Raw genomic sequence first — 22,262 nt, 5'->3', positions numbered from 1 at the left:
TTAAAATAAAACACATACCTTTATGTTCACTTTGATATTTATCACCCCACTGGGTTACATAAAAGTTGTACTGTGTTGATTATATATTGAGGTAAATATATGGGATTGCTAGCTTGTATTTATGATGGTTATGTCAAATGTTCTATCCTTTTGATTGGAACCTGTTGCACCATACATTTGAATGTATATCCTATTTCTTATGCTGAACAAACTTCACTTTGATGTGGGATTGCTTGAATTATGTACACATTGTATTAGGAAAAAATATTATTTTTTTTTCATTTATTCCTAACGAAAACCAAAAGGAAATAAATGTAAAAAAATCTGCTACAAAATTAAAACCCTGTCTAGGAAAAAAAATAAAAAAATGATGCATTATATGCAAGGCCCCTTTCAGACTGAGGCATTTTTCAGGCGCTAAAATAGTGCCTGTATAGTGCCTGAAAAAAAAACAGGCCCTTTCACTCCAGTGTGAAAGCCGGAGGACTTTCACACTGGAGCGGTGCGCCAGCAGGACGGTAAAAAAAGTCCTGCTAGCAGCATCTTTGGAGCGGTGAAGGAGCGGTGTATTCACCGCTGCTAAACCACTCCTACCCATTAAAATCAATGGGGCAGCGCAGCTATACTGCCGGCAAAACGCTTCTGCAGCGGCACTTTGCGGGCAGTTTTAACCCTCTTTCAACCGCTAACGGGGGTTAAAACCGCTAGAGGTCCAAATACCGACGCTAAAATGACACTTTACCGCCGACGCCCGCACCGCCCCGGTGTGAAAGGGGCCTTAGAGCAAACTACAAACCCTACAAAAAGTACAATTTATGTAACCAAGATTTTGCAAAAAAAAAAAAAAAAGACCCCTCTGAGACGCAAAGGAATTTAGGGAGAAAAGGTCCTGGGAATTTAAATGTTTAGAAAGGCCATGTGACACCAAGCAGGCTGCAAAGCAAAGAATCAGTGGAGCACGGACAGTTACAATATGTACGAAACTTGCCAGGGGCATCAGAGCTCGAGTTTAACACCACTAAAATTGGAGATAAATTTTAAGGATGAGGTGGAAACTAAGTGACAAAAATCACACTTCGTATGCCCAGGAGATCATGATGTCTGAAGTAATTGGGCTGTTTACTGCGTTTTCTCCATTGCCGAGCTCAAATCAGAATGTAGTGGATCGAATCTTTACACCATGCCGTATAGGTAACATTAGTGGCTAATACAGGTTATACTTAGAATGTCATGTTTTCATGAATGGTCCTTAACATCATAAGTGATATCAGTAATAATTACCCGTGAGACATCCATCATCTGCTTAATCTGCAGCTTCATCTTTTCCTTGCGTTTATCTAAATAAGCAATAAAGGGACACTGAAAATCATTTATCTGACTGTGAAAACGACCCAAGCAACAAACTGTCTTGAACCTGAATTCTAATCAAACAGCTAAATACACAGATGAAATACATGGCAAAGAGTTTGTATTTCGGTCCATCCAGTTCTGAGACTTGCACAGCTCTGTCACAGCACAGCCCTATCTGGTAAACAAAATTACCCGATTTTTTTTCTGCAGTAGTTCGAAAAACCGTACACATCTTGTCATGTGCCCCCCCCCCCGGTGACTGGACAGCAATAGGAGAAGCAGCAGAATAATAAGCTCAGCTCTCTGACACTGAACTCTATCAGCTTATTCATTGTTCGTACATAAGAACTGCAGAAAGCTTAATTGTCTCTGCACAGTTTATAATTACAAAACACATTTAATGAAATATTAATGAATACAGAGCTGCATTTATCTGTGAACTTTTTTGTCTACCTGAAGTTCAGCATTAACCAAATTGACAATTACCTGGCAACTCTCCGTTTTCCAGCTCTCCATCACCGTCCGGCTGCCAGCTGCCATCTTCCCCAGCCACGGAGTCTTCTTCCAGCTGCTTCAGTTGCATGATGCAGTTGGTCAGCACCTGACAATATACTTCTTTTAGAACCTTCCTTTATTTCCATAACACTATCATACTGTGTAACCCTTTACAACAGGAAAACACTAAAAACACCTAAGTGGAACTTAGACAAACAGCTAAATACACAGTTGGAAAAAAATATGTGAATCGATTTACCTGCCAAAATAATATATATATTTTTTTAAAACAGCTTACCTGTAAAATCCTTTTCTTTGATGTACATCAGGGGACACAGAGCCATAGTAGTTACGATGTGGGTTAATAGGCCACCAATAGGTGATGGACACCGGGACGCCCTAAGACCAGAAGTGCACTCCCTATATAACCCCTCCCACTACTGGGAGTACTCAATTTTGTAGCCAAGAAATACAAGTGTATACCAAGAAGGACGGGACCTCTGTGTCCCCTGATGTACATCAAAGAAAAGGATTTAAGGTAAGCAGTTTTAAAAATCCTGTTTTCTTTTCATACATCAGGGAACACAGAGCCATGGCAACTGAAGGGAGGGAGACACAACAAAAAAAGTAGGGCAAAAAAGAAGCTAGAGGACTCATACTGCAGCCTGCAGTACACTGCACCCAAAGGCAATATCCTCATGACCTTTAACATAGATTTTATAAAATCTGGTAAATGTATGAACTAAAGACCAAGTTGCGGCCTTACAGATCTGAGCCATAGAGGCCTGATGATGCACCGCCCAAGGGGCACTGGTTGAGTGTGCTTTAACATGAAAGGGAGGAATTTTCTTCTTTAAGCCATAAGCTTGAACAATCACTTGACGAATCCATTTGGAAATAGTAGATTTTAATGCTGCCTGTCCCCTTTTTGGACCTTCTGGCAGTAAAAACAAAACATCTGTTTTGCGAACCTGAGCGATCGACTTTAAACAGACTCTAATCACTCTTACTACATCAAGGGAATGTAGTGCCCTCTCTTCCCTAGATTAAGGCTCTGGGGAGAAGAAGGAAGAATAATATCCTGGTTTAAATGAAAACCTGTCACCACTTTTGGTAGGAATTCAGGATGAGGACGCAAAACCACCTTATCCTTATGCATGACCAAATATGGCTCTTTACAAGACAGAGCCGCTAGTTCCGATACTCTTCTAGCAGAAGAAATGGCAACCAAAAAGATTATTGTTTCAATAGAACCAAGGGAATTTCTCGTAAAGACTCAAAAAGGCTGATCTTGTAAAGCCGATAAGACCAAATTTAAATCCCAAGGATTTAGAGGTGCCCTGATAGGGGGATTAATCCGTGTTACCCCCTGAATAAAACTACACACCAGAGAGTGAGAAGCAAGAGGCCGTTGAAAAAACACTGACAAGGCCGAAATCTGGCCCTTGATAGTACTCAAGGCCAGCTTCATTTCTAATCCCATTTGCAGGAAATCGAGGATACTACCTATGACGTACTTCCTTACTTCCTGGGGTACCAACCCCTGGATCCACACCAAGAAACATATGCCTTCCAGACTTTATAGTAAATGATTCTGGAAGCCGGCTTCCTGGCATTAACCAAAGTAGACACTACTGAAAGAGATAACCCACGGTCCTTTAGAATGTTGGTTTCAATAGCCAAACTGTTAAATTTAACGTCCGTCTGGCCATAATGGCAGAGTCCAAGGGACTTCTGACGCCATCAATATGAACTTGGCAAACCAAGATCTTCTGGGCCACCAGAATCACCTCCTTTTGTTCCTGCTTGATCCTGCTGAGAAGGCGCGGAAGTAGCAGAACTGGAGGAAACGCATAGATCAGTGAAAACTGATCCCATGGGAAGACTAATGCGTCTGTTCCGCATGCTAGCAGATCCCTCGTTCGACACAAAGTTGTTGACTTTGTTTTTGAATCTGGACGCGAACAGGTCCATGTCCAGAATACCCCATCTCTGACATATCTCTAGGAAGATGTCGGGGTGAAGAGACCATTCCCCCGGAAATAATTGTTGGTGACTCAAGTAGTCTGCCTGCCACTGTTCTATACCTGGAATGAAAATCGCCGATAGGCAAGGAATGTTGTTTTCTGCCCAAGCTAGAACATGATTTACCTCTTTTTTGGGCTGCATGACTTCTCATGCCCCCCTGGTGATTGATGTGAGCCACAGCCTTGGCAATGTCGGATTGAATCCTGACAGAACAATCCCGTAGCCTGAGTGTCCAAGATTCTAGGACCAGATATACTGCCCGAATCTCCAAAATGTTGATAGGCAAGGACAGAATCTTCTTCCAGGACTGCTCCCCAGCCTAGAAGGCTGGCATCTGTTGCCACTTTCCAGGATACTGGCAGAAAGGATTTCCCTTTTGGAGGTTGCTGAATATCAACCACCAATTTAGGCTCTGAAGTACGTCGAGAGACATGCGTATTGGAAAACCCACAGGGCTGTGGCTAGACCAAATGGCAGGGCCACAAACTGAAAATGATGATTTTCTATTTCGAAGTGTAGAAATTTCTGGTGAGCGGGAAATATTGGCACACGGAGATATGCATCCTTGATCCTCGATTGATGCCAAAAACTCCCCTCCTTGCAGGATGGAAACAATCGATTGATTCCATGTGAAAGGAATGTGTGCCGATTCAGATCTTTGAGATCTAGAATGGGTCTTACCTCTGTTTTGGAACCGTGAAAAGGTTTGAATAAAAACCTGTGCCCTGTTCCTCTAAGGGAACCTCTGATATTACCCGCTGGGAGAGATGAGCCAGAGCTAGAAAGAGACTTTTTTCTCTGGATCCCTGGGAACATTTAGAAAACGATGAGACGGAAACTCTCAGAACTCTAGTTTGTAACCTTGAGAAACGGAGGAAGCCCATCTGTCTTGACCTTGTTCCTGCCAGATCTTTGAAAACTGCAGGAGCCTTCCCCCCACCCGAGCGAGCAGGCGCACCCCTTCATAAGGAGGTTTTAGCATTCTGCCCCAAGACCTCTTTTGACCCTGGTGCTGCCCTTTGAGTCTTCCCCTAGAACCTGACGGTGGAGGCCATCGAGACTGCCTAGAGGCGGATGACCCTGGTACAGGTGAAGAAGCACGCTAAAGGGAGAAATGTTTAAAACTTCTTCTTTACTGGTAAAAAAAGAGAGCTTTTCTCATTAGAGATCCTTTGGGATGTATTTATCCAGACAGTCCCCCAAATAGCCGTTCACCATGAAAGGGGAAAGGGCCAAGAGTTTCTTACACGGTGCTTTGGCTGACCAATTGCTTAGCCACAGAACTCTGCGAGAATGCACTAGTCCTAGCATAAGCCGTGAGGCTTGAATGATAGAATTTTTCATAGCATCTACTGTGAAACATAGTGCATCTGACACACCAGCCCATTGCTGGGCCTGCTGATCAGGCAGAATTTCAAGTATCTCCACAAACTGTTCCTTAATGGACTGAGATACACCAATTGCCGCAAGAACCAGCTGCACTACTGAACTTGCTAAAAACATATTGCTTTTAGAAAGAAGCGCCAACTTTTTATCTGTTGGATCCTTTAACATTAGCACATTATCCACCGGACATGCGAGACTCTTGTCCACTGAGGCGACTGCAGCATCAATTGCTGGAACCCCTCATTTCTTAAAGAAATCCTCTTCCATTGGATAAAGTGAGGAAAACATTTTTGGGAGGATAATATTGTTTATCCGGATGTTACCATTCGGAATATATAAGCTTTTTTAGCCATGAATGAATAGGAAAGGCACCCCCAGATGGGGGAGGTTTTAGTGATCCCAAACCAGAGGTGGGTTCATCAAGAGCTTGTGCTGCAGGCAGCAAAAAAGGTTGAACAAACCAACTTAGTAAGAGAGTGTACAAGCAACCTGTCTTGTTATGCTACGCTTCTTGTACCTCAATAAGAGGTTCCTGAGCACAAGATGGGGATCTGCTACGTTTAGACCTACTATGGAGAGTGATCATAGCATCAATCTTCTTTCTTCTTTTCCAAATTAAAAGCAGTAGAAGAGAAAAAAAAACCTCCTGTGTGATTATATATATGACTGAAGTGCCCAACGCAGCTGCAACAACAGTCTCCCCTGATGGCTCAATCTGACTGGCCGCATCACATTCAGAGAAGGGTGACATTCTTTTGGAAATGGATTTCATTTGTTGTAAAACCATTGATCCCTTAGAACAGTTCCTGGTCCCTTTTCCACTCATACCCTGAAGCATAAAAGCAGAGGCCCTACCAAAAAGAATGTACACGGCTAGGTTATAGTCCAGCGCTATAAGCTGTTATTAATACCTAGCCTGGTAAAGTAATAATGTGTCAAAGGGAAATGCCTGTGTCACCATACCTGAAATAAACCACCTCTGCTCATGTGTCCCTCCACAGCCAGCAGCAGCCACACACACAGTGTTTTAAAAACGTCCTCCATGTGCAGCCGGCATCTGACGCCGTTATCCCCGTGCCCCCCCCCCCTTTTTTAAAAGAAAGTGTTTTCCTGCGCAAGCGGCAGACTTAAGGCACCCAGCAAAAAAACACAGCTGAGCGGCCACGCAGTTTGCTGTTTTTTTTTTTTAAGAAAAGAATGCTTCCGGCATACAATTCCCCCAAAGGGGTTACTTCCAACATGGGGGCGCAGAAGGAGAGACCAGTTCCCCCCTTTCCGGAGGAGAAGGAGGAAATGATGGCTCCTGACACAGCGCTGTTTCCAGCATAAGGCGGCGAGTTGGTCTCCAGACCTAAATCCCACAGAAAATATGCGGAGGGAACTGAAGGTTCCAGTTACCAAAGTCAGCCTCAAAACCTTAATGACTTGGAGAGGATCTGCAAAGAAGAGTTGGACAAAATCCCTCCCGAGATGTATGCAAACCTGGTGGCCAACTACAAGAAACGTCTGATCTCTGTGATTGTCAACAAGGGTTTTGCCACCAAGTAATAAGTCATGTTTTGCAAAGGGGTCAAAAAACGTATTTCACTAATTAAAATGCAAATCAATTTATAACTTTTTTTAAAATGTTTTTCTGGATATTTTTGTTGTTATTCTGTCTTTTGTTAAAATAAACCTACCATTAAAATTATAGACTGATCATTTCTTTGTCAGTGGGCAAACGTACAAAATCAGCAGGGGATCAAATACTTTTTTTCCCCTCACTGTAGCACTCAAGTCACCGCAAATTGTGATACACAACTGAGCAAAGTCTGTAAACTATAGTTTCCCCATAAATGTTAGGCTGGATTTTAAAAAGTGAAAATGGCCTTTTTTTGTTCTTTTTTATTCTTCCCCAGCAGTAAGCTCCAATTGCCAGAAGGAACATGCTGTAGACCACAGTGACCTGTGTCAGAGTAATTCTCTCTGCACAGTGGCTTGACACCCCCCCCCCCCCCCCATAGTGTCACCACTATTGCACAGCTTATGCTCCCTGCTGATCGCAGAACTGCAATACTAACAAGGCAGGGAGCCCATGAGACTACTGTACAGAGGTTGTCAGTTGCACATTCCTGCTGGCAATGTGAATTTTCTGCTGTAGAAGAAGAACTAAAAAATACTGTAAGGCAAGGACAATTAAAATTTCCTTTTTTGATTCAACTGGAAAAAGACAAAAATTTTGCTTTATATTTATGTGTAGACAACGTGGCCTGTGATCCAAAATGGCCCTCCAAGACAGGACTGTCCAGTGATGAGAACCGGCTGTGACTTACTTCGATCTCATTTTCTTTGTATGCCAGAGCTTCCTCCATATCCTTGTGAGATTTCTGCTGCAGCTGTATCTGCTCCTCTAGCTCTCGCTGTCTCTCACTCCAGCCTTCTGTTTCTTTCAGCAGCTAAAACACATTTACAATGGTGTTAATGTCTTGGACCACCCTTTACCGGCTATGTAAACTGCTCAGTAATAAACAAAAATTTACATTGTAAGCTGAAGAGCCTTGATGAGGAAGTTCATACAGCAGTCACATATTTATATAATTCTGCACTTTCTATATCAGTTACTTTATATCATAACTGTTTGATATTTATTCTGTTCATGCTGCCAGTATTTTATGTGCTGCATTTTTCCCCATTTTTTTTCTGGTTGAGAAAATGTTTTTTACAAAAATAAAAAATAAAAATAAAAAAATAATTCCTGTCTAAGGCCCTTTTTACACAGGTAGACTGATCGGGTCCTCCTGACTGTTTTTTTAGGTGGACCCAAATAGACCATACATTGCCCTCTTTAGAGCGGCGCATGTCAATGGACACGTGTTCATTGGCACCCGATCCTGTCCGCTAAAAATAGACAGATGGGGATCTGTTCCCCATTCGTCTGACGGATCGGATGAGTCAGATGGAAACAGACAGACATACAGCAGTGGAGCAGACACGGACCGGTCATTCACCTGCTCAGCAGGGATCAGCAGACATATTCCCCGCTGAGCAGGGAGCCATTGCCGGAGTTCTCCCGTCTAAAAGGGACATAAAGGAAAGGGATACTATTGCTTTAAAATGAGGACAAGCAGATTATCTTTTTAAAAATTGCTTTATTCACATATTATACCTAAACCCTTTTTTTCTCTATTCTTTAATACAGGAGAAGAACTAATTACCAATCAATCAAGGACCCGACATTGTGAGAAACTCTGTGTCCACATTCTCTCCTCTACACCATGTTGACTGATAGTTAATGTCTTCTTAGAATAGAAAGGGCCTGTCCAAAATTCACCAGAGAACACTAAGGGGTGGGGCTGCTAATGCCAGCAGAGAGTACAGTAAATTGAGACTGGGAAGCAGCATTCCAACAGGAAGGCCTCTTTCATATGGGAAGTCGTTTTTAATGCCCCCTCAAAAGCTAACCTGGGTGAATTGCTTTTTAGAAGACATCAGAACAGCAGCTTCCAGGCATTCAGGAGGCAATCTTTTTATCCCCCCATACAAATGAGGATTTTATATTGAAACATCATGCAACTGCGAACCAAGGGTTTGGTTTGTGGCTGCAACATGGCCCTATTGACATTAATGGGTAAGTTTGACAGGCGGTGGTGTTCTCTGGCCAACTACGTGAAACAACCATAAAAGCTTGTGTAAAGTGTAAAGTTGGCCATACACTGAGCAAATTACTTTCCTGCAATTATGGGTTGCAGGAAAGAAATTATCTTGGATTGACCTATCAACACAGTGTTGACAGGGGGAATTCCTCCTGCTGGGGGGGTGGGAAGCGATCTCCCGTTGGGAGAACACAGTGATTATTGCTAGCGGCTATACCAGCCACTGGCGAGAATTGCGTGCAAAATCCAGCAGACTGGTTGGACCCAAGTTGATCAATCAATTAACTTGGTACATTCAGCCTGCCCATGCATGGTTTGAGATTCAAACAGTCTATGGCCGGCATTAAACCTCATACACACTACTAGTATTTTTTTTCCATTCAACCCAGTGGGCTGAATGAAAAACAAAAAAAACAAACAAACTGACAGCTCAGGTTGGAGCCGCTATTATCTGATATTAGTGCAGCGATCTCCCCTGCTGTTCTGACAGGGGGACGGCCCAAACACCAGAACACTCCAGTCAGTGCTCTCAGCCATTGGCTGAGAGTGCTGGTAGGAGGGTGGTCTGCAGGTCTTTTTTGGTCATGCCCTCTCGACATAAGTTTGGCTGGCTTCTGTCAGACCAGCTGCAGTACACCCGGGCTGAATGTTGGTTTCTATTGAACCGGTCAAAGCCGCCCGACATTCAGCCTGTGTGTACTAGGCTCAAGCTTACTCTAGTGAAGAGAACAATAAGAAAAGTAGGTGGTTTGGACTATCAAGCGCTGAACAGACAATAAATGCAGATATATCAGATGACATGGGGAGATTAATCTGGTACATACCTGCTCCTTGCTGTCCTTCAGACAGGTGTTTTCCTCCTGCACACTATGAAGATCAGAGCGCACCTTCTGCTCCTTTAGTTTTGTTTCATTTAAAGCAATTTGCAGCTGAAACCAAAAAAAAAAAATAATAAACAAATGCAACTTACATTGGGGCTGAATAAAGTGCTAAAGCCAGCAAGCACAACATTGTTACCTCTGAGAGTTCCACTGAATGTTGCTCATACTGCTGTTTAAGCTGCTCTATGGATTTCTGTCCTTCGTATATCTAGGGAGATATGTGATAATTAGCTTTAGAATAACCAAATGCCTTCTGTGAACAAAATTGAATTCCTCTGCTTGATAAAAAAAAAAAAATGGCATAATGTTATATTACCTAGAGATGATTGAACTCTTTTGCTACCAGATCAATGCTTACATATCTCAAAAACACAGGTATTTAATATTAACTAAAGATCCCCTTAAAGCAGAAGACCCATAAAAAAATTTTTTTAAAAGATGGTAGCGCCTGGGGCTACAGGGCTATTTCTGCCACGGCAGTTCTGGCTTGGAGAGGGGCAACCCTACTTCTTATACTTACTGCCCCAGCCCCCCCCCCCCCCTTACTCCCTCACCACTTTTTTTTTTTTTTATCCCTGGTGATCCACTAAACCCCCCCGGCAAGACAGAAGAAGTGCCTTTCACCCGCACTGTGTGGTGCCTCTGCAGGTAGGCATCGTTTTGTCTAGACGTTTATCCAACTGCATGCTGAGTGATCTTGTCTTTGAACTAAATGTAAGGGTCCCAGGGCCGAGTTCTGGTTGTTGCTACATAGGGCTGAAACAACTAATCGATTAATCGTCAACTAATCGATTATGAAATTAATCAATTACTATTTTCATAATCGATGAATCGGACAGTAACATAATGGGTTAAAGAAAACTAAAACCCTTTATAGTACAAAAAGAGCAAATAATCACTACTGTAAATATTACTTTCACTGTTCTACAGTAAAAAAAAAAAAATGAACCCCTTATAGTAGTGATTATCTGCTTTTTCTACTATAAAGGGCTAAGTTTCGTTTTTTTTAACCCCATTATGTACTAAACGTGTTAGATGGTTCACATCTATGTGTTTTTTGGTGCTTTTTGCAAAAATGCTCTACAGTTCATTTACATGATTTCCTATGGGACACGTTCACATCTGAAAGGGTCAGGGACTTTTAACGCAAAATGGTGCTTTATTGGTTCAATATACTTCAATAGAGAAGCTGCAGAAAAGCATGTAATGCGTTTTTGCAGTAATTTGTGTTTTTTAATCTGCCCAAAAAAAAAAAAAAGCAAAAATGCAAATTGCCGTAAAATCACGTGCGCAGAAATCAAAACGCACAGCAAAAGGCACTGCAGAAACAGATCAAAAGCAAACTGCATAGGTGTGTACCGAGCCTTATGCTGGCCTCACGGATCAATTTTCAGATGAGAATATTCAGACAAAAAAAATCTTTGTACATTCACTGAATGAAAGAATTTTGTTTGAAATTTTCACTTGTTTTTAAAATGAATGTAATATGTGAACGAAAACCACATACACTGTCTGAAAATTACTTTGACTAAGAAGTTTTCTATTTCTAAATTTTCCTGTCACTGTGGTTGAAAATGAATGTCAATTTGACCCAACAAAAAACTAAACTAAAAAAAAAAAAAAATAATGTGGCTGCAGAAGGAACCTTTGTACAGGAACCTTTTTCTAAGTTGGAGCGACTTGTGTCGCTCTGATTAGAATGGTACGCTACTTGTCAGGCGCCTAAGTTGCCTGACAAGTCGTCCCAGTGTGAACCAACCCTTAAGGAGCTGCAGAATATCTGACAAGTACTGGCCGTGTTGCACATGTGACAAAAATCACCATATTCTTCAGGCTATGGGGTAGAGTGGCAAGACGGAAGCATTTTCTCATGAATAAAAACATCCAAACCCGGCTAAATTTTGCAAATACACATCTAAAATCTCCCAAAAGCATGTGGGAAAAGGTGTTATGGTCTGATGAATCCAATGTTGAATTTTTTGGCCAGAATTCCAAAAGATATGTTTGGCACAAAAACAAGACTGCACATCACCAAAAGAGCACCATACCCACAGTGAAGTATGGTGGTGGCAGCATCATGCTTTGGGGCTGTTTTTCTTCAGCTGGAACAGGAGCCTCAGTCAAGGTAGAGAGAATTATGAGCAGTTCCAAATACCAGTCAATATTGGCACAAAACCTTCAGGCTTCTGCTAGAAAGCTGAACATGAAGAGGCACTTCATCTTTCAGCATGACAATGACCCAAAGCATACAACCAAATCAACAAAGGAAAGCTTCAACAGAAGAAGATTAATGTTTGGAATGGCCCAGCCAGAGCTCAGACCTGAATCAGATTAAAAATCTGTGGGGTGATCTGAAGAGGGCTGTGCACAGGAGATGCCCTTGCAATCCGACAGATTTGGAGTGTTTTTGCAAAGAAGAATGGGCAAATATTGTCAAGTCAAGATGTGCCACGCTGATACACCCAAAAAGCGTGCTGTAATAAAATCAAAAGGTACTTCAACAAAGTATTCGTTTAAGGCTGCATTCACACCACATTTTGAATCATGGGCAGATTTGCCGCAGATTTGCCCATGATTTGACAGCGCCAAGGTATGAATGACCAAATGCGGGACACGCATTTGAGATTCCATTCATTTGAACGACCAAGTCATGGTTTGGGTCTGCCGTGATTGTCGCATGATTAAATGTGCTGCAATCGCCCCAAAAATAATTCAGGAGCTACTTTGGAGTAACATGCATCGCGCAATGCCGCGATTACAGCACAATAAACCCGCACCGCGATTTGAGGTGTCATTCAAATGAATGGCATCTCAAATGAGAGTCCCTCGTTTTATTATTCACACCTCAGCGCTGTCAAATTCAAAACGCTGTAGTATGAATGCACACTTATGCAACCATTTTTTTTTTTTTCTTCCCTCCACCTAAACGATTTCAGTTTGTTGTTCAACTGAGTTGTACAGTTTATAAGGCACATTAAAAAGGTTGGAAAAAGTTCTGAAATGATTTATCTTTGTCTCATTTTGTGTAGACTTTTTTTATATCCACTAAATGTTTGTTTTTTACCAACTAAAAAAATATTGAAAAATCTTTTAGTAATAAAATAAATAAAAACCCACAAAAAACAAAAGCAGTATCCCAAATTGTGTACATCTCATGATGTATGTATATATTCATTTTTATTTCAGTAAGAAATATTTTTTTTTTGGAGTAGACGGAAATTATAAAAAAAAAGATGAGAGTGTGAAGTGTTAGCAAATATTAACCACTTTCAGACCGGACCAATTTGCTGGTCAAAGACCAGACCACTTTTTGCGATTCGGCACTGCGTCGCTTTAACTGACAATTGCGCGGTCGTGCGACGTGGCTCCCAAACAAAATTAACGTCCTTTTTTTCCCACAAATAGAGCTTTCTTTTGGTGGTATTTGATCACCCCTGCGGTTTTTATTTTTTGCGCTATAAACAAAAATAGAGCGATAATTTTGAAAAAAACGCATTATTTTTTACTTTTTGTAATAATAAATATCCCCCAAAAATATATAAAAAAACATTTTTTTCCCTCAGTTTAGGCCGATACGTATTCTTCTACATATTTTTGGTTAAAAAAATCGCAATAAGCGATTATTGATTGGTTTGCGCAAAAGTTATAGCGTTTACAAAATAGGGATAGTTTTATAGCATTTTTATTAATAATTTTTTATTATTTTTTTTTTTTACTAGTAATGGCGGCGATCTGCGATTTTTATTGTGACTGCGACATTGTGGGGGACCCATCGGACATTTTTGACACATTTTTGGGACCATTGTCATTTATACGGTAATCACTGCTATATAAATGCAGTGATTCCTGTGTAAATGACACTGGCAGTGAAAGGGTTAACCAGTGGGTGGCAGTGTAGGGGTTAAGTGTTCCTAGGGGTGTGTTACTAACTGTGGGGGGGTTGGGCTTTCATTTAGTGTACACTGATCTCTGCTCCAATCACATGGAGCAGAGATCAGCGTCACTAGTTGCTAGGCAGAATGGGAAAATGTTGTTTATACAGCATTTTCTCCATTCGGCCGCTCCGTGAGACGATCGTGGGGATGCCCGCGGCGATCGAGTCCGCGGGTCCCGCGACCGGACTCACGGGGGTCCCGACCAGCGCGGCGGCGCGCCACCGGCGGCGCGCTCCCGATGGCACGGCGGCAACGAATATTGGACGTACATGTACGCCAATATGCCTGCCCGTGCCATTCTGTCGACGTACATCGTCGTTCGCTGGTCGGGAAGTGGTTAAACAATTTCTGGCCTCAAAATAACATGATAGAGCAAAAAAATAATAATAAGTTGCGATACCCAAAATTGTAAATATCTGATGCCTTTACTGTTCATTAGTTTGAAGTTAAAGCCCAACTCTAGCTTCAGAGAAAAAAAGAAAAAAAAAAGAAAAAGGCGTTTGATTCATAGTAGGCGAGGTTGAAAAAAAAAGATACAAGTCCATCAAGTTCAACCTATGATTTGAAATGTATTCAGTCTCTGGCACTGGTTCTTGCAGATTCGCCTATCTGTGTCGATCAGTGGCGGTCCTGATCCAGGTTGAATGATTTCTACCCCAAGTCAAGGACTCTACCCCTGGGGTGTGACTTCAAGCTCTGGGTTTATAGAAGAAAGCTGCAGGCAATGGCGATGCGGAATTCAGGACCCGCCAACCACTGGACGAAGAGGGCTTCTCACAAACCTGTATGCATTCAAAAGCTTACAAAAAATAAAATAAAGAAAGGAGCAGTCAGAGCTCCAAGAAGGGAAGATGGCAAAGTTGTGAAGGCCAACCTTGAGTTGGGGGGGGTTTAAAACAAAATGGCCCTAAAATCATTATTTTAGCCTTGGTGTGTATGGGGGGGGGGGGGGGGGGGGGGCACCTATGCTACACTAAATGTCTGTCTGAATCCAAAGGAATGTCTCTCTCAACCTCTTAATATTTTGCTATAGGGGATCTAGGTGATCCAGACTATGTGCTTTTCTATGTAAATGTACAATTAACTCAATAAAAATGTATATTAAAAAAAAAAATATGTCTGAATCCAGAAGTGTTAAGAGATCAGAATAGTAGGGTTATTATGAAAGGAGTTAAAGAGCATCACCAAAAACATTTGCTGTTTCTTCTACCCTCCAGTGGACAAAGTCAATGTAGCACTTTGTCCTATATTGATAGCTGCAGTGGATGCTAAGCTAGTAAAGTCTACTACTCCTGCAGGAGAAGGCGGCATGTCTACAAGGGGGAAGAGGCCATGTGAATTTATACAGATCCATAGAGTTACATTACTCATGATGGGGAAGAGCATCAGTGAGGAGGGGCACGTCTGAATATGCAGATCCATAGTACGGTTTTCAGTTGGCAGCTTCTCTGAATCATCTGATAAATATAAAGTGTCAGCAGTCACAGCAGATGCGCAACTTGGGCACCATAAGGGACAGTAGCGACTGGGCACTGCTGAAGCATAGGAACCTCCCACAAAGTGGGCTCACATCCAATAATGACAGTCATCAAGATGTGCTGTCTTTCACAATTGTTCAGCAGTTTCTCAAGTGCAGGTTATTTTTAAACATAAATCACTAGACCAGCGGGGTACGTTTTTACACCCAATGATGCTTCTTTAGAAAACATTCCATCTCTTTCCTCCTTTAATCTCCCTGTACACCACTATAGGGCCCTTAACATACAGAAATGGGAGCTCTGCCACAAAATATACAAAAAAAGCTCTGCAGTAATAGAGAGCAACTGGGTACACAGATCAGACTGCCTTCAAAAACAAAACTTGTGGATCTTTATGAAATGATGTGACCAAGGACTTACAACTTACAAGGACTTACCATTTCCTGTTTTCTCTTGTTCTGACTTTTCTGAGAGTCCAACTCTTGCAACAAGTTCCTCATTTTGGTATCCAATTGTTTGTTGCTGTTCTTCAGCTCCTTAATTGACACCTTATAAAAAGTAAGATATCCCATTAACAGAACGTACATTCATACTGAATTGTACTCACCACTGGCGTTCAACCAGTGTACTGGTGGAGTGTGTAGTAGAGGTGGACCACACTGAACATATGGAATCACTTTTGGTACAGGAATTGGGTACGCATGAATGTTGTCATCACACCTGGCTCTCCAGAAATATGTAAAGAGAATCTTTTGAGCTTCAGGATATCATAGCAGGTGGAAGGCTAGGATATGATTACGCAGCTTGTGTTCTATCACTTGTCTCTCTGTCCCCGTTTCAGCTCTTGTACAGTGCCGTGAAAAAGTATTTATACCCATTGAAATTTTATCATTTTACAACCAAAAACATAAATGTATTTTAGGCCCCTTTCACAGTTGTACGACTTGTCCTGCGATTTGGGAATGCAAAGTCGTATGACAAGTCATCCCCCATGATTTCCAATGACTACCATTCATATTAACACAACTTCAAGTAGTGCCGACTTGAGTAGTCCCTGAACTACTTTGGTCTGACTCTGATCCTACTTCAGCCCATTGAATATCACTGAAGTCAGATCAGAAAGTTGGATCGCAGTTGTAACTGATATGACTTTGGCATGCGACTTCTGCTTTGATGATCTTGAAGAGGAACTCCACTCCAAATAAAAAATAAAAATCCATACCAGACCCTTATGCGAAAACACAGCCCGGCAGGTCAGGAAACGAGGTGGGGACGAGCGAGGGGCCCCCTGCCGAAACGTACCAGGCTGCATGCCCTCAACATGGGCGGGTGGGTGGTTTGGGGCTGGGGGGGCTCTGCGCCCTCCACCCCCAAAACACCTTGTCCCCATGTTGATGACAAGGGCCGCTACACGACAACCCTGACCATTGCTTATCGGGTCTGTGGGCGGGGGGCTTATCGGAATCTGGAAGCCCTCCTTTAAACAAGGGGGCCCCCAGATCCCAGCCCTCCACCCTATGTGAATGAGTATCGGGTACATTGTACCCCTACCCATTCACCTAAACCAAAAAAAAGGGTCAAAAATAAAAACAAACAGAGAACACATGTTTTAAAGTAATTTATTAGGCAGCTCCGGGGTCTCTTCTGACTTCTTCTGGCGACGTATTCTGCCTCCTCCGCTGATGTCTTCTGCCTCTGCTGGTTGTTCTCCCTTCTCTGGGTCTTCTCCGCTGATGTCTTCTAGCCCTCTCCAGGTCTTCTCCCTCTGTCCGCTGTCTTCTGCCTCTTGTGAGTCTTCTCCGCTATCTTCTCACTCTCGCGGAGGAGGCAGAAGATGTTGCCAGAGCCGGAGAAGAAGTCGGAAGAGATCCCGGAGCTGCCTAATAAATTACTTTAAAAACCTGTGTTCTGTGTTTTATTTTTGACATCCCCTGCCCCAAAGCACCCACCCTCCCATGTTGAGGGCATGTGGCCTGGCAGCGGTTCAGAAGGGGGTGGGGGGGGGGGGGGGGGGGTCACTCGCTCGTCCCCATCGCCTTTCCTGACCTGCCGGAGTGTGTACTCAGGTAAGGGTCTGGTATGGATCTGCGTTTTTTCGGCGTGGGGGTTCCCCTTAAAATTCATACCAGACCGAAGCGTCTGGTATGCTCTTGGAGGGGGAACCATGCCATTTTTGCTTGTTTTTTTTTTTTTTTTTTTTTTAATTTTCAACCCCCCTGAGTGAATACTTTGTAGAACCGCCTTTCACTGCAATTACGGCAGCAAGTCTTTTTTGGGATGTCTCTACCAGCTTTGCACATCTAGAGAGTGAAATTTTTTGCCCATTCTTCTTTGCAAAATAGCTCAAGCTTGGTTAGATTGGATGGAGAGCATCAGCAATTTTCAAGTGTTGCCAGATTCTCAATCGGATTTAGGTCTGGACCATTCTATCACATGAATATGCTTTGATCTAAACCATTCCATTGTAGCTCTGGCTGTACGTTTAGGGTCGTTATCCTGCTGGAAGGTGAACCTCCTCCCCAGTCTCAAGACTTTTGCAGGCTCTAACAGTTTTTTTTTTTTCTGCGGCTGCCCTGTATTTGGCTCCATCCATCTTCCCGTGAACTCTGATCAGCTTCCCTGTACCTGCTGAAGGAAAGCATCACCAGAACATGCTGCTACCACCACCATGTTTCACGGCAGGGATGCTGTGTTCGGGGTGATGTGCAGTGTTCGTTTTCCGCCACACATAGCGTTTTGCTTTTAGGCCAAAAAAAAAAAAAAGATTTTTAAAAACAGCTTACCTGTAAAATCCTTTCTACATCAGGGGACACAGAGCCATAGCACTTAATATGTGGGTTAAAGGGCCACTGATAGGGCGTGCCAGTGTCCATCACCTAAGGCAAGAAGTGCACTCCCTATATAACCCCTCCCACTACTGGGAGTCCTCAGTTTTGTAGCCAAGCAATACAAGTGTATACCAAGAAGGGAGGGACCTCTGTGTCCCCTGATGTACAAAGAAAAGGATTTTACAGGTAAGCTGTTATAAAAATCCTGTTTTCTTTTCTTACATCAGGGGACACAGAGCCATAGTACTTACTATGAGATGTCCCATAGCAAAGGCAACTGAAGGGAGGGAGACAACAAAAAAGTCGGGCAAAAAAGAAACCAGAGGACTCATACCGCAACCTGCAGTGTACTGTGCCCAAAGGCAATATCCTCATGACCTTTAATATTGATTTGATAAAATCTCAAACGTATGAACCGAAGACCAAGTCACGGCCTTGCAGCTCTGAGCCATAGAGGCTTGATGATGCACCACCCAAGAGGCACCAATTGCCCTGGATGAGTGTGCTGTAACATAAGAAGGAAGAATTTTCTTCTTTAACCACTTGAGGACCGCCGTATTGCCATTGTACGTCAGCACAATGGCACAGGCAGGCATAATCACGTACATCTACGTGATTGCCTTCCAGCGGGTGGGGGGTCCGATCGGACCCCCTCCCGCTGGTTACGGCGGTCCGATTCGGTCCAGGAGCGCTCCGTGATGAGGGGATGGCCGTTGGTTTTCGGCCACCCCCTCTGGATCGCTCCTGGCCAATGAGAAGCTTCCTCCCCTGTGTATTGTTTACACAGGAAGGAGGAAGTGATGTCATTCTCCTCGGGGCGGTCTTTTTGACCGGACTACGAGGAGAAGAGTAAAAGTAAGTCTGCACGAACACTACACTGACATGTAGGTACACACAGGCACACAAACCCCCCCCGATCCCCCCCCCCGATCGCCCCCCGATCCCCCCCCCCGCCCCCCCCAGTCACAGTGTCACTGATTGCATTGATCATTTCTTTACTGATCAATGCATTCAGTGTCAGTTGTGACAGTAAAAACTGTCAGGACAGTTAGTGTTAGGTCCAGGGTAGCCCCCTATCACCCCCCAATAAAGATTTAACCCCCTGATTGCCCCTAGAGTTAACCCTTTCACCCCCTTTTGCCAGTGTCACTAAGCGATCATTTTTCTGATCGCTGCATCAGTGTCGCTAGTGTCGCTAGGTAGCTAGTTATTTTTTTAGGTTCACCGCCAGGTTTTTATATCGCTAGGTACCCCGATATACTACCCAATAATGTTTTTAACCCCCTGATTGCCGCTAGTTAACCCTTTCACCCCCTTTTGCCAGTGTCACTAAGCGATCGTTTTTCTGATCGCTGCATTAGTGTCGCTACAGTCGCTAGGTAGCTAGTTATTTTTTTAGGTTCACCGCCAGGTTTTTATAGCGCTAGGTACCCCGATATACTACCCAATAATGTTTTTAACCCCCTGATTGCCGCTAGTTAACCCTTTCACCCCCTTTTGCCAGTGTCACTAAGCGATCATTTTTCTGATCGCTGCATGTGTCGCTAGGTAGCTAGTTATTTTTTTAGGTTCACCGCCAGGTTTTTATATCGCTAGGTACCCCGATATACTACCCAATAATGTTTTTAACCCCCTGATTGCCGCTAGTTAACCCTTTCACCCCCTTTTGCCAGTGTCACTAAGCGATCGTTTTTCTGATCGCTGCATTAGTGTCGCTACAGTCGCTAGGTAGCTAGTTATTTTTTTAGGTTCACCGCCAGGTTTTTATAGCGCTAGGTACCCCGATATACTACCCAATAATGTTTTTAACCCCCTGATTGCCGCTAGTTAACCCTTTCACCCCCTTTTGCCAGTGTCACTAAGCGATCATTTTTCTGATCGCTGCATGTGTCGCTAGGTAGCTAGTTATTTTTTTAGGTTCACCGCCAGGTTTTTATATCGCTAGGTACCCCGATATACTACCCAATAATGTTTTTAACCCCCTGATTGCCGCTAGTTAACCCTTTCACCCCCTTTTGCCAGTGTCACTAAGCGATCGTTTTTCTGATCGCTGCATTAGTGTCGCTACAGTCGCTAGGTAGCTAGTTATTTTTTTAGGTTCACCGCCAGGTTTTTATAGCGCTAGGTACCCCGATATACTACCCAATAATGGTTTTAACCCCCTGATTTCCGCTAGTTAACCCTTTCACCCCCTTTTGCCAGTGTCACTAAGCGATCATTTTTCTGAACGCTGCATCAGTGTCGCTAGTGTCGCTAGGTAGCTAGTTAACTAGGCTCCCAAAAAGTCCCCCACATGTGGTATCCCCGTACTCGGGAGAAGCAGCAGAATTTATTTTGGGGTGTAATTTGACTTCTGCCCATAGCATGTGTGAGCAATATATCATTTAGTGACAACTTTGTGCAAAAAAAAAAAAGTTTGTAATATTCCCGCAACTTTTGGCAAAATATAAAATATTCCATGGACTCAACATGCCTCTCAGTAAATAGCTTGGGGTGTCTACTTTCCAAAATGGGGTCATTTGGGGGGGTTTTGTGCTATTTTGGCATTTTATGGCCTTCGAAACTGTGATAGGTAGTGAGGAGTTAAATCAAAAATTTGCACCCTTAGAAATCCTGAAGGTGGTGATTGGTTTTCGGGGTGCCGTGCGCGACTAGACTCCCAAAAAGTCCCACACATGTGGTATCCCCGTACTCGGGAGAAGCAGCAGAATGTATTTTGGGGTGTCATTTCACATATAACCATGGCATGTGTGAGCAATATATCATTTAGTGACAACTTTTAGTAAAAAAAATTTTTATTTTTTTTTTTTTGTCATTATTCAATCCCTTAGGACAAAAAAAATAAATATTCAATGGGCTCAACATACCCATCAGCAATTTCCTTGGGGTGTCTACTTTCCAAAATGGGGTCATTTGGGGGGGATTTGTACTGCCCTGCCATTTTAGCACCTCAAGAAATGAGATAGACAGTCATAAATTAAAAGCTGTGTAAATTCCAGAAAATGTACTCTAGTTTGTAGACGCTATAACTTTTGCGCAAACCAAAAAATATACGCTTATTGACATTTTTTTTACTAAAGACATGTGGCTGAATAAATTTTGCCCTCAATGTATGACTAAAATTTAGTTTATTCGATTTTTCTTATAACAAAAAGAAGAAAATATCATTTTTTTTCAAAATTTTCGCTCTTTTTCCATTTATATCGCAAAAAATAAAAATCGCAGAGGCAATCAAATACCATCAAAAGAAAGCTCTATTTGTGGGAAGAAAAGGACGCAAATTTCGTTTGGGTGCAATATTGCATGACCGCGCAATTACCAGTTAAAGCAGCGCAGTGCGAAATTGCAAAAACACCTCTGGTCCTTAAGGTATTTATTGGTCCGGAGCTGAAGTGGTTAAGCTGAAGCTTGAACAATTACTTGACAAATCAATTTGGAAAATAGTGGATTTTGAAGTTGCCTGTCCACATTTTGGACCCTCTGGCAGTACAAAGGTCACCTTTAAATAGACTCTGATCGCTCTTACTACATCAAGGGAATGTAGTGCCTTCTCTACCCTAGATTGAGGCTCTGGGAGGAAGGAAGGAAGGAAGGAAGGAAGGAAGGAAGGAAGGAAGGAAGGAAGGAAGGAAGGAAGGAAGGAAGGAAGGAAGGAAGGAAGGAAGGAAGGAAGGAAGGAAGGAAGGAAGAATAATATCTTGGTTTAAATGAAACTCGGTTACCACTTTTGGTAGGAATTCAAGATGAGGACATAAAACCACCTCATCCTTATGCATGATCAAATATGGCTCTTTACAAGACAGAGCCGCTAGTGTCGATACTCTTCTAGCAAAATAAACGGCAACCAGAAAGATTATCTTTCTTGTCAAAAAGAACCAAGGGAATTTCCCCTAAAGGCTCAAACGGCTGATTCTGCAAAGCTGGTTAGACCAATTTTAAATCCCAAGGATTTAGAGGTGCCTTGATAGGGGGATTAATCCGTGTTACCCCCTGAATAAGCTATGCGCCAACAGTGGGAAGCAAGAGGCCACTGAAAAAAAAAAAAAAAAAACACTGACAAGGCTGGGATCTGGCTTTTGATAGAAGTAAAGGCCAGCTTCATTTCAGATCCCATATGCAGGAAATCAAGGATCCTTCCTATGGCATACTTCCTGGGGTGCCAACCCCTGGATCCACACCAAGAAACATATGCCTTCCAGACTCTATAGCAAATTATTTTGGAAGCCAGCTTCCTGGCATTAATCAAAGT

General features: G+C 42.8%; 1 protein-coding gene across 3 annotated transcripts in view; it reads right to left on the bottom strand.

Annotated features, from left to right (window-relative positions):
• MIA3 (MIA SH3 domain ER export factor 3) overlaps positions 1–22,262 on the bottom strand; it is a 145,393-nt gene that overhangs the window by 29,532 nt on the left and 93,599 nt on the right. For all 3 annotated transcript variants that reach the window (XM_077485801.1, XM_077485802.1, XM_077485803.1), the window contains 6 exons: positions 15,623–15,733; positions 9,909–9,980; positions 9,716–9,820; positions 7,572–7,694; positions 1,837–1,951; positions 1,282–1,337 (listed from right to left, as the gene is read on the bottom strand). In XM_077485801.1, the coding sequence (XP_077341927.1) occupies positions 1,282–1,337; positions 1,837–1,951; positions 7,572–7,694; positions 9,716–9,820; positions 9,909–9,980; positions 15,623–15,733 (582 nt within the window). The remainder of the gene's footprint in view (positions 1–1,281; positions 1,338–1,836; positions 1,952–7,571; positions 7,695–9,715; positions 9,821–9,908; positions 9,981–15,622; positions 15,734–22,262) is intronic.

This window comes from Lithobates pipiens, unplaced genomic scaffold (assembly GCF_037356315.1).
Source record: "Lithobates pipiens isolate NorthernLeopardFrog02 unplaced genomic scaffold, aLitPip1_a1.2 Scaffold_18, whole genome shotgun sequence".
Lineage (NCBI taxonomy): Eukaryota > Metazoa > Chordata > Amphibia > Anura > Ranidae > Lithobates > Lithobates pipiens.
Note: the sequence above shows the minus strand (reverse complement) of the source record. Positions and strands in the feature narration are given on the sequence as shown.